Source organism: Suricata suricatta, chromosome 7 (assembly GCF_006229205.1).
Source record: "Suricata suricatta isolate VVHF042 chromosome 7, meerkat_22Aug2017_6uvM2_HiC, whole genome shotgun sequence".
Taxonomy (NCBI): domain Eukaryota; kingdom Metazoa; phylum Chordata; class Mammalia; order Carnivora; family Herpestidae; genus Suricata; species Suricata suricatta.
The window spans coordinates 48,421,573-48,434,981 of record NC_043706.1 but is presented as its reverse complement, the minus strand read 5'-3'; the positions used below and the strand labels follow the sequence as shown (position 1 = coordinate 48,434,981).

Below are 13,409 nucleotides of genomic sequence, written 5' to 3'. Positions count from 1 at the left end.
TTAGCTCTTAAAAGATCCAATTTAATTCAGACTTCAGTATTGAAATATAGAAACCAAAAAACACAATTTTAAGAGCCCTGTAAATGCCTCTCTGAAAAGTACAAGGTGTTTCAAAATGAGGGTCCAACCTCCAAACTGTACTCCAGTCCCATCAGCCAGGTCCATTTGAAAAAGCACGAAGGAAGTTATAGTAGTTAATCTTGTCTTCTCCGTGAGAGCACATCCTGATCAACTGCAGGAGAGAGCAGAGAGCAGGTGAGGCGGGCTGCGGGCAGCTTCCTAACACCGCCCTCCAGGGCGCAGTTTGTATCCGAGGATTCCAAAACGGTCCTGCGAGCCTGCCAGGTAGGGCAGACCGTATCCCCATCTTAAACTGAAACTGAAGCTCAGATGGAGTAAAAGGGCTGCCTGGGATTTCAGGACTAATATTTGTAAAGAACATTATCATTTCCAAGGCACTTTTAATTTTTATATTCAAATACCGTTGTCCACCCAGTCTGCATAGAGTAAAACCCTTAAAATAGCAAGCTGCTATTATCACAGCTTCCCAGAAGAATCTAGTTACATCACTGCTCAAACCAGGTCCCCTGAAATGCAGCTGTGGGTGGTGGCAGACTGATTTGCTGGGGCCACCTTCCCAACACGTGTGCAAATCCACACCGCCCACGCCTTCCCCACCCCACTTCCTACTGACTGCAAGTCCCTTCTCGCTTTTCAAGGTCATGGATGGCACACGACTTAAAAATCAAAAGCTGGGCATACTATCAGTCTGAGATCTGGGAAGCTAAAGAGGCATTTGCCCAAGTGAACACCTTCTCTCCTGTCCACCCTCCTCTGCTCCCTGCTGATGTCCTGATCTAAGAAAAATCCTCCTTTGCGATCTAGCCACTCCCACACCAGGCAGACAGCCTTCCCTAAAGGAGTCTTTACTTCTGAACATGGCTTTTTATTAAAGATCTTTAAGAAGGTCTAGAGCACTTCAGTGTTTTTCATCAGTGAGACACCTCAATGATAAGTCACGGTCATTGGCAACTGTGGGAGAAATTTTGTTCTGAGTTTGAGGGAAGCCCAGGCTTCCTGGGGATTTATAATGAAAATGAGGCACAAAACGCCTTCAACTCACTCATGAAAATTCTAGGAGACTGGCCATGTCCTCCATTTGCATCTGGCCATGCATGAGCCCTTCCCGACAGACATCACCGCCCCTGGCCGTACTGCTGGGCTGTGAAGGGTGTCCCAGGCTGCCCACCATCCTGCTCAACCCAGTTACCTCTGTGTCTCCGCTGGGGGCTGCCTCTCTGGGATCACCTCTGCGGAGGCTCTTTCAGCCCGGAAATGGCCCACCAGCCACCCTGTGCTGCCTAGCCCATACCCACTTAGAGGCCCTGCTGCAGCTGTTAGGAAAGAACTCCAAAGCAAGAATCCAGGGGAAACACCATAACCAGAACTGAATAGGAAATCTGATTTGAAGGTCTTCAAGTTGCCCATTAAAACAAAGCGTGCATGCAGTGGAGTTGGGGAGAGAACAAACGGTGTTCAGCCTCTGCAGTCACCCAGATGAGCAATTCATACTGACCTCCTTAATCAAAGAATCATCAACTGGGAGGTTGAGAGAGTCACAGACTTTAAAGAACATCTCTTTGTCCACATATCCTGAAGCGTCCTGGTCATAACTTTGAAATGCTTCGCGAATGTTGTCTTTGCATGGATGAGGTTCCCGTTGCTTCCGGATTGTGTCTATCAATGCTTCTAGTTCTTGCTCACCTGGATCTTCGGTTTGCTTGCTGTAGACAAAGGAAGTAATAAGAGCATCTTATTTATTCTTGACCAGTCTTATCTCAGTGACAAAAGTTCTCATTTGGGGAAGTAGGGGAAGCTTCTAATGACCAGCGGCTTTGACATGAGCTGGCCAGTAATGGAGTGCTCGCCTGTGGGGCTGGCTGATGACTGACCTCCACGGGGAGGCCTGACTAGGAGGTTCTGAACCAAAGCCCAGCCTCCCTGGCTGCCACCTGTTCCATCAGTGCAGCACAGAGAGCTCAAACTCCCACCACCGCAGCCTGCCCAAGGTCAGTGTTTGTGCGAGTCCTCTGCTGCTGCAGCTCTACATGGTCCATATTACATCATCTAAAAATAAAGGAGTTTTCAAAAATTACACAGTCAGGAACCTGTTGTACTTTTAACATTCCCTCTCTAGTTCATTCTGAGTTTTGTGAAAGGTGGTGGATCAAGAAGTTCAGGCTTAGCATTTACTGAAATGAGAGATGAGTCACCCAGAGCATTAGGAAGAGAGCAGTCTCTTCCTTCAAACCACAACCAGGATAAGCAGAAGCCCAACTTATTTCCTCTGAACACAAAGGTACCATTATACAAATAAGGAGTTTTAGAGCTGGACAAGACGTTTCATCTTTATAAATGCATTCTGGGATAAAAATGAGACCCCAATACACTCAAAACCCTGTTTTCAATGATGAGAAAACAGACCTGAAGACCCAGATGTCACATCAGAGGCAGGGCCGTAACGGACATCTCACTCGGGTTCTGACACGTTCTTTTAAGGATGCCCACCGCCTCTCACTGACCCTCCGCCACACCATCACAGTACCAGTCGACCATGACCTTCCTGTTCCTATTTCCTCCTGCATAGGATAGTCAAAAGGTTCACTGTTCCAAATGGTCTCTTAACTCAACTGCTGGCGACCCTTGCTGGGGAAGGCATAAAGTGCTACAATCTTTCAAGGACAATTTAGAAAACATGAAGCAAAAGCCCAGCAAAGAATTTTAAATGATTTATCCTAAGGAAATAATCATGAGTTGTATACAAGGATACATCTAATAAAGCAGTTTTGAGACAACCTAAATGTCTAAAAAATTGTCCAAAAAATCAGGAATTGGTTAAACAGTATCCTCAATCAATCAGGCAATATAATAATAATAATGTATGGACAATGTTGCAGAAAGAATAGACAGATGGGTGGGAAAATCAACTCACGGTTCGTGGGTTCGAGCCCTGTGTCAGGCTCTCTGCTGACAGCTAGCTCAGAGCCTGGAGCCTGTCTTCACATTCTGTGTCTCCCTCTCTCTCTGACCCTCCCCTATTCCCACTGTCTCTCTCTGTCTCTCAGAAATAAAGAACAGGGGCGCCTGGGTGGCTCAGTCGGTTGAGCGGCTGACTTCAGCTCAAGTCATGATCTTACGGTTCGTGGGTTCGAGCCCCGCATCGAGCTTTGTGCCGACAGCTCGGAGCCTGGAGCCTGCTTCTGATTCTGTGTCTTCCTCCGTCTCTGCCCCTCCCATGCTCATGCTCTGTCTCTCTCTCAAACAAAAAGAAACGTTTAAAAAAAAATAATAAAGAACATAAAATTTTTTTTTAAAGTTTATACTAATGTTTTATTTTTGAGAGAGCGAGCGAGAGAGTGAGCAGAGGAGGGTCGGAGAGCGAGGGAGATACAGAATTTGAGCAGGCTCTAGGTTTAAGCTAGCTTTCGGCACAGAGCCCAACGCGGGGCTCAAACCTACAAACTGAGATCATGACCTGAGCCGAAGCCGGATGCCCAAATGACTGAGCCACCCAGGCGCCCCTGGGTTATGAGATTTTAAGGAATATTTTTATTTCTATTTCCCTAAATTTTCCTCCCTGAATGTTATTTATTCTGGGCATGTGTTAGCTTTATAGTAAGACAAAAACAATATAAACTGCAATGAAAGTCTCTGGTATCAAAATGCCGCCTGGCATTTTGATTACTGAAGCAGAATGTGTTTATCTATGGGGGACACCTCCAGTCATATATACGAAAGTATGAATGACTGCCTGGGAGCTATTGTAGTGGCAGAAAGCCGTCAAACCTCAATCTTCCGTGTCTTCCCAGGAGTCAGAGCCATGGAGCATATATATTTGAAACGTGATCATCCATTCATTTTGGTAAAGAGAAGATAACCCTCCCTTCCCTAGAGGGGCCAGATGTTCAACACTGCTTCATACAGTAGGGAAAATGTCCATGGCATCTGCTGCTGTTGAGTACGCTGGAGGACATTCAAACAGACCTTGCAGCAGGTGGTCCTGGTTAAGACAGCCAGTCAGAGGTACAGCCTCTACTTAACTGAGGGGCCTGACCCAGGGCCGATTCCTAGGAGAGCTGCAAGACTCAGGGGAAGGTTTGTTCCACATAGTAACAAGGGAACACGGGGGGCCAAACAAACGGTCATCCTTAACAGGGACCGCCGACTGAGAGAGGTGGCTGAGTTCTTAATGTGCAAGGCGCAGACTGTGTCACTCCCTCCAGTGCCCTTCTTTTTCTTTCCACAAAAGCAAACATGAGTTTTATAGGGTGATTACTCTCCTATAGGTAAGAAAGACGTCATGGTTTTCATTGCACTCTTAGAATATTTTCCTAGGGGCAACCTGGCAAAGCCCTCTACTTAGCAAGAACAAAATGGAATTCACATATTTTCTTCAACAGCAAAGAGACTGCAATTTTGTTCTTCCTTATATTTGGGTAGGAGGGTGGATGGAGAGGAGTGGGCAACTCTTTGATGTGTTAGAACTTTAAAGCGTGGCCACTTCAATTGCAAAGGTTCCGCATTAACCCCTTGGCCTGACTTAAGCTCTTGATCCATGATCCAAGGTGACCTGTTGGCCCCGGTGAAGGTAGCCCTAGAGACCTCTGGGCATTCAGGGAGCTGACTAGCAACCTCCTTGATTTCTTGGTGTTTTTCTCTGGTGAGAGAGAGGAAATTGTAGTAAAGAGCATGAGCTCTAGAATCTTCCTGGTTCAACAGCTGTTTTGCCACTTAAAGCCTGCATGATCTTAAGTAGATTACCTAACTGCTCTGTGCCTCAGTTTCATTGTCTGTCATAGAGGGGTCTGAAAGGAAGCCACCTCATAAAGATTTGAGAATTAAATGAACTATTACATATAGAGCACCTAGTACCTGACACAGCAGGTGCACACAAATGTCAGCTTTGAACAGTTCTTTTGACAGGCCTAGTAGAAAAAGTCACTCGTGTAACAACTATTTATTGAACAGGTTTGACTCAAAGCTAGCTTTAGAATAAACTGCTGAGTACAACAAGGAGCCTGTCTCAAGTACGGATCCCTGCTCTCCAGAAGGGAATTAAGACATGGATTTTTAAATCACTCACACAAGGCAGAAAATGGCCATTAGGGGTCATGGTGGGGAGGTACAAAGCCCGAGAGGATCATGAAGAGCTGAACTGGGAGGTGGCCTTGAAGGAAGTGATGGCTGGGACCTGCAGAACCAAACGAAGGAACTTCAGACAATGGGAACAGCCTGAGAAGAGGCATGAAGAAAGGAGGGCTAGAGGTTGGTATAATAAACCTGTCTGTCTGGAGTGCAGGGTGTGTGGAAAGGGAAGCTGGAACTCGAAATCAGATGGTCATTTGGAGACATACTATGAAGGTTCTTGGATACCAGACTAAGAACTTCAGAACTTTGTTTTTAAGTGATGGGAACCTCTGAGTAGTAGTATGATGAAGAAATCAAAAGAGATCAAAAGGAATCAAAAAATATCAAATGAAACAAATGAAAATGTAAATACAACATACTAAAAATAAAAACATGGGATGCAGCAAAAGCAGTTCTAAGAGGGAAGTTTATCATAATAAATGCCTACATTAAGCAAAAAAAAAAAAAAAAAAGATCTCAAACACCACAACTTTATACCTCAAGGAACTAGAAAAAAGAAATAACTAAGCACAAAGTTAGCAGAAGGATGGAAATAATAAAAATCACAGCAGAAAAATGAAGAAGAGACTAGAAAAATAGAAAAAAATCAATGAAACTAAGAACTGGTTTTGTGAAAAGATAAAATTGAACTTCTAGCTAAACTAAGAAAAAAGACTTAAAATCAGAAAGATGTTACAACTGATATCACAAAAATACAAAGAATCATAAGAGATCACTATGAACAGTCCTACAACTAATTGGATTAAGTAGAAGAAATGAATAAATTCCTAGAAACATACAACCTGCTAAACAGAATCATTGAGCTAGAAAACGTGAATAGACTCATAACAAAATAAGGAGGTTGAAATGGTAATAAAAAATCTCCTAACAAAGAAAAGCCCAGGACCAGATGGTTTCACTGGTGATTTCTACCAAGCATTTAAAGAAAAAATACCAATCCTCTTCAAATTCTCCAAAAAAATTTTAGAGAAGGGAACACTTCCAAACTTATTTTATGAGGCCATCATTAACCTGAGACCAAAGCCAGTCAAGGTCCCTACAAGAAAATTACACACCAATATCTTTGGTGAAATAGATGCAAAAATCTTCAACAAAACACTAGCAAACCAAATTCTACAGCACATTAAAAGGATCATACACCATGATCAAATGGTGATTATCTTTTTTTATGCAGTGATGGTCCGGCATACACAAATCAGTAAATGTGATATAACACACTAACAGAATGAAGAATAAACATCATGCATACATGGTGACTGATCTTTGACAAGGGTGCCAAGAATACACAATGGAGAAAGGCCAGCCTTTTTAACAAATGGTGCTGGGAAAACTGAGTATCCACAGGCAAAAGAATGAAACTGGATCCCTATTATATATAACAAAAATTAATTCAAAATGGATTGGAGACTTAAACATAAGACCTGGAAGTGCAAACTCTCAGAACTAAACGATGGGAAGCGCCTTCACACTGACTTTGGTAATGATTCTTTGGATAGGACACCAAAAGCACAGTTAACAAAAGTAAAAACAAATAAATAGAACTATTTCAAACTAAAAAGCTGTTGCACAGCAAAAGGAATGATCAACAAAATGACAAGGCAGTCTACGAAATGGGAGAAAATATTTACAAGCTTAGTCTGTTCAGGGTACTATAACAAAATTCCAGAGACTAGGTAACTTATTCATAACAGAAATTTATTTCTCACCATTATGGAGGCTAACAGCCCAAGATCATGGCACCATTGACAGCACCATGGTGGCTAGTGAAGGCTCTTTTTTTGGTTCAGAGCCAATGTCTTCTCATCGTGTCCTCCTGGTATATGGGGAAAGCAAGTTCTCTGGGCCTTCTTTTACACAAGCACTAATCCCGTCCACAGAGCTCTCATGACCTAATCACCTTCCAAAGGCCCTACCTCTTAATACCATCACATGACTCAATATGGATCAAGATATCAACATATAGGGGCACCTGGGTGGCTCAGTGGGTTCAGTGTCCAACTTCGGCTCAGGTCATGATCTCATGGTCGGTGGGTTTGAGCCCCACATTAGGCTCTGTGCTGACAGCTCAGAGTCTGGAGCTTGCTTCAGATTCTGTCTCTCCCTCTCTCTCTGACCCTTCCCCACTCACACACACTCACTCTCTCTCTCTCTCTCTCTCTCTCAAAAATAAACATTAAAAAAAGTTTTTTAAGGTATCAACATATAAATTCTGGGGGCACACTTACATTCAGACCATGGTATAAACCATATATCTGATAAGGGACTAATACCTAAAATATATAAGGAACTCATACAACTCAATAGCAAAAACAAATAAATAAACAATCCAATTAAAACATGGGCAAAAGACCTGAGTAGACATTTTTCCAAGAAGGATATACAAATGCTAAGAGGCACATCAGAAGATAGATGCTCCACATCACTAATCATGAGGGAAATGCAAACCACAATAAGATATAACATCTGTTAAGATGGTTACCATCAAAAGGACAAGAGACAACAGCTTGGAGAGGATGTGGAGAAAAGGGAACTCTTGTTCATTGGAATGTAAATTACTGTAGCCATTATGGAAAAGATATGGAACTGCCTCAAAAAATTAAAAATAGAACTATCATAGGACCCAGTAATCCTATTTCTGCATATGTATCTGAGAGAAAAGAAGTCAGGACCCCAAGGAGACCTCTGAGTGCCAGATCTACTGCAGCATTTTTCACAATAGCCAAGATACGAAAATAACGCAGGTGTCCAACAACGGATGAATGGATTTTAAAAATGTGACACATACATAAAAAACATGGCACGATGGAATATTATTCAGCCATAGAAAGAAGGAAATGCTGCCGTTTGTGACAACACGGATGAATCAAAAGGATATTGTGCTTAGTGAACTAACTCAGAGAAGGACAAGAATGTATATTCTCATTTATATGTGGAATCTAAAAAAGAGTTGCACTCATAGAAACAGAGGAGAAGGATGGTTACCAGGGGCTGGGGGGGAAAGAGGTGATGTTGGTCAAAGGGTTAAGAAAAAAAATTTGGTAACAATGATTAAGTTCTGGAGGTCTCATTATGACTATTATCAACAATACTGTATCGTATACTTGCTGTTTGCTAAAAGTTCTTAAACATTCCCACCTCTCTCTCTCTCTCTCTCTCTCTCTCTCTCTCTCACACACACACACACACACACACACACACACACACACACACGGTAGCCATGTGAGGTGATCGATGTGTTAATTAACTTAATTGTTAATTAATTGATTCACAATGTATATGAAATCACCATGTTGTAGACTTTAAATACACATACTTTCACCTCAGTAAAACTGAGAGGGGGAAATGCAGTATGATGAATTTGGAGCCCAGTTCCAGGAAGACTGGTCTTGTACCAGTATGTGAAATGGATTAAGGGAAAGAGAGTGGACGTGGAAGACAAGTCGGGAGGTACTGTGGAAGCCTAGGTAAGCAGCAGTGGGAGCAAGGCAGACACGCATGGTCCCCTGTTCAGGAGTCATCCCCTCCCTTTCCTAACAGAGCCCTTATTTTGCTTGGAGCAGCAGTGAGGAGGGGCTCTGTGATGCAGCCCAGACAATGAGATGTCAGCAGAAGTTGCCAGGTGGGGCTCCTGGGTGAGCCCTTTAAAAACAGGAAAGACATGGTGAGATTGGCTGTTCAGTCTCTTACCCTTTGTCCCTCCCCTTCTTCCTGCCTGGATGGTAGACACAGTGCTGGGGATGGAACATTCACTTTGTGGCCACAGAGTGAAAAGCACGAGGACTAAAGCTACTTGCTAAGGTGTCTGAGAAGAGACAGGAAAAAGCCATCATGTCTCTGTGGGCATTGCAAAGCCACCACCGGCTCTGGAGCGCTTCCCTCGAGATGCCCTGTTCCAGGAGGCACACAAGACTCCACTCGGTTAAGCTAATGTAAATTTGGTTTTGTTGTTGTTATTATGGGTGGACAAATGCAGCCCCTGACTGAGTGCTTTAGATTAGGAAATGGTGGGGAGAATGAAAAGGAGAAGTAAGAGGCAAGACATATCATAGAATAAAAGACTTTAACTTATTGAATATAGTGCAAAACAAAAGAGGTCAAAAGATCTCTAAGGTTTCACACAAAGGTCAAGGGAACACTGATGTGATTAAGAGGAAGCAGGCACTTAACATTTATGGCTTGCCTCCTGTGTGTGCCAGACACTGTGCTGGCGCCTTACATAAGTTATCACAAGTCACTGGGACCACACCTTTATGAGACACACAGAAAGAAGGAAAAGCAGTTGTGCTAGAAAGGTGTAAATGACAATGGCATTTTTTTCTTGTACAAATCGTGAGGTGCTATGGCTCAGCTGGATGAAGACACACTGAACAGGCCAATGGGAATCTAGAACTAGAATCAGGAGAGTGGGTGGGACGGAGAGCAACATGTTTAGACGCTGTGCAATGAGATTGAGAGGAGATTGTCAGAGACTTTAGAAAAAGACAAGAGGACCAAAAATAGGGCCTTGAGAAACACCAGCCTAGTGGACAAAAAGTAGCAAAAAGACACAAAGAATAGAATTCCAGAGAAGTAGCAGGGGTATCAGAGACTCTGACTTTCTAGAACTCAAAAGAGGGTTTCAAAAAGGGGGCTCAGGGGCACCTAGGTGGGTGAGTCGTTGAGCGTCCAGCTTTGGCTCAGGTGATGATCTCATGGTTCGTGGGTTCAAGCCCCATGTCGGGCTCTGTGCTGACAGCTCAGAGCCTGGAGCCTGCTTCAGATTCTGTGTCTCCCTCTCTCTCTGACCCTCCCCTGCTCACACTGTCTCTCTGTCTCTCAAAAATAAATAAAAGACATAAATAAAAAAAAGGGGGGACTCACCTCATTCCACGGATATGCCTAGAAAACACCCACATGAGTGTAAATAACCCCCAAACCCCTGAAGAATGGCAGAATAGATCCCCAGAGCTAAATGTAGAGAAGAGGCTACATTAAAGAGGGTAGGAGGGTTTGAGACCTGGTCAGCAGCCAAACAGACCCACAAGATCGTCTATTGGAGGGAGGGACTCCGCCATTGTAGACAGAAGAGAGAAATAGACCCCACATAGGGCACCCCAGGCACAGGGGACTCACGTGGGGAAGATGAATCCCCATAACATTTGGTTTGGAAAACGAGAGAGGCCTAACAATCAATAAGGCTTAACACCTGGAACTTTAAAAATCAACAGTTTGGCTCTGGGAGAGCCAGGAGGCCAATAGGAAACTGAGTCTATGCCTCTAAAGAGACAGCACCACAAAGAGCCCTACCGAGATACAGCATAGAAGCAACAGATTGAAGAAGAAAAAAAAAGCCTGCGGGCATAGAGGAGGGAGATTTGTTTACTAATCTCAGACTGTGTGCTGGAGGGGCAAGGATCTTTGGGAGACTTAAGAACAAGAGAGGAGGCACCATCCGACCCCGCCCCCACCCCCACATGTAGATACAAGGACACAGGGGATCCAGGGCAGTATGCAGACTCTCCACCTAGCTTGCTAATGGCACACCCTGTTTGCAGCTTTTCCTGTGGACATGACCTCCCCATCCCAGACCAGGCAGGAGTTCCCCCCCTTCCCTGTGGGTGCAGGACCCCTTAAACAGAGGACTAGCATGGGCTTTGGTGGCACCGCACAACCTGCCCCCGTGGTCTTCTATAGATCCTCCCCCTACAGCCTGACCCGGGCTGGAATTCACCGAAAGTGATGCCAGCAGCCTAGCAGTGTGCAAGCAGCCTCGAGAGAGGGGAAGACAACTGCACACCCCATTTGAACTGTGGTCCCCGCAGTGGGCTGGGGACTGACATATGATCTGACTGCAGACCCTGCCCACTAACGAAAGCTTCACAGTGGGAAACACAGAAAGAGTGCCTTGCAGTTCAGTGCTATTGCAGCTTTGCTGGTCTAACTCAAGCCCCAGGTGGCCACAGACTGTCCCACAAACACCACAGGGACCAAACATTGTCATTGCCCATGATGAGCAAAAAGAACCCTTGCAGACAACTGGACTGAAGGCAAGTGTGGCTCAGCCACAACTGTAGGGCACATGCAACACACATCGGAGATGGCACCGCACTGCAGGACCCTCTAGGACCTTTTCTTCATCAAGCCACTACTCTCAAGAGGAGGAGTTATAGCTGACTTTTCTAACACAAAAGGAGACAGAACAATATGTTACAGATGAAAGAACAGGACAAAATCACAGCAAGAGAGCTAAACAAAACAGAGAGAAGTAGTCTGCCTGAGAGAGAACCCGAAGTAATGCTCATCAAGATACTCACTGAATTGAAGAGTGGATGACTTCAGTGAGACCCTCAACTAAGAGATAGAAAACACAAAAAGGAACTAGTCACAGATGAAGAACTCAATAACTGAAATTAAAAATGGACTAGAGGGAATAAATACTACACCCGAGGAAACAGAAGAATGAATCAGTGACCTGAAGGACAGAGTAATGGAGAGCAATCAAGCTGAAGAGGAGAGAGAAAAGAGAATAATAAAAAATGAAAACAGATTAAGGGAATGCAACACCACCACCAAGCATAATAACATTCACATTATAGGGATCCCAGGAGGGGAGGAGAGAGGCAAGGTGGCCGAAAACGTAGCTGAAAGCTTCCTGAATCTGGGGAAGGAAACAGAAATCCAGACCCAGGAGGCACAGAGAGCCCCAACAAAACCAACCTAAACAGGTCCACACTGAGGCACACAGTAATTTAAATGCCATAAAGTAATGCTAACGAGAGAATCTCAAAAGCAGCAAGAGAAAAGAAACTAGTTACATACAAAGGAAACCCTATAAAGCTAAAAGCTAAAATTTTAGCAGAAATTTTGCAGGCCAGAAGGCATATATTCAAAGTGCTGAAAGAAAAAATCCTGTAGTCAGGAATGAGCTATGCAGCAAGGCTATCATTCAGAATAGAGAGAGTTTTTCAGACAAACAAAAGTTAAAGGAATTCATCACCACTAAACCAGACCTGAAGAAATGTTAAAGGGGATGCTTTGAATGGAAACGAAAGACTGTAAGTCGGAGTAAGAAAAGAAGGAAGCACAAAAGAAGTAAAATTAAGCATATCTATAAAAATAAGTCAAGGGACTTAAAAAAAAAGGCTGTAAATTATGACACCATATATCTAATCATGGAGAAAAGAGGAGCAAAAATGCAATGCTTTTAGGATGGGTTCAAACTCAAGTGAACATCAACTTAATATAGACTGCTATGTGCAGAAGATGTGATATACAATCTTAATGGTAGCCACAAATTAAAACTAGTAACAGATATTCAAAAAATGAAGAGAAATGAATCCAACTACATCACTAAAGAAAGCCAGCAAATTATGAGAGAAAAGAGATAGATTATGTTCCAATCAAAAGAAATAGGATTATGGAATGGATAAAAAAGCAAGATCTATCTATATGTTGCCTATAAGAGACTCATTTCAGATCTAAAGACACCTGCAGAATGAAAATGAAGGGATGGAAAAGCATTAATCATGCAAATGTCAGTGAAAAGAAAGCCAGGGTCACAATACTTAGACAAAACACACTTTAAAACAAAGGGAACAATCCAACAAGAAAACATAACAGTTGTAAATTGCACTTAATATGGTAGCACCCAAATACATAAAGCAGTTAATAACAAACATAAAGGAAGTGAATGACAGTAATGTAGTAATAGTAAGGGACTTGAATACCCCACTTACGTCAATGGATAAATCATCCAAACAGAAAACCAACAAAGGAACAGTGACTTTGAATGACCCACTGCACCAGATGACTTAAGAGTACTCAGAACATTCCATCCTAAAATAGCACATTACACATTTTTTTCAAGTGCACATGGAATGTTCTACAGAATAGACCATATATTAGGCCACAAAACAAGCGTCAACAAATTAAACAAGACTGAAGTCATACAATGAATCTTTTCTGACCACAACACTATGAAGCTAGAAATCAACCACGTGCATGTGTATGTGTATGTGCACGCATGTGTGTTTGTGTGCACGCGCACACACACACCTGAGAAGAACACAAATACATGGAGGTTAAATAACATGCTACTAAACAATTAATGGGTCAATAAAGAAATCAAAGAGGAAATGAAAAATACATGAGGTGAATGAAAACAATGGTCTAATATCTTTAGGATGCAGCATAAGTGGTTCTAAGAGGAAAGATTACAGCAA

At 43.2% G+C, this 13,409-nt stretch overlaps 1 protein-coding gene across 1 annotated transcript in view; it reads right to left on the bottom strand.

The window, feature by feature from the left end:
• EFHC1 (EF-hand domain containing 1) overlaps nt 1-13,409 on the bottom strand; it is a 67,591-nt gene continuing 54,182 nt past the window's right edge. The window contains exons 10-11 of the mRNA XM_029945292.1: nt 1,577-1,784; nt 1-232 (exon numbers count right to left, since the gene is read on the bottom strand). Of these exons, the coding sequence (XP_029801152.1) occupies nt 152-232; nt 1,577-1,784 (289 nt within the window). The 3' untranslated portion in view covers nt 1-151. The remainder of the gene's footprint in view (nt 233-1,576; nt 1,785-13,409) is intronic.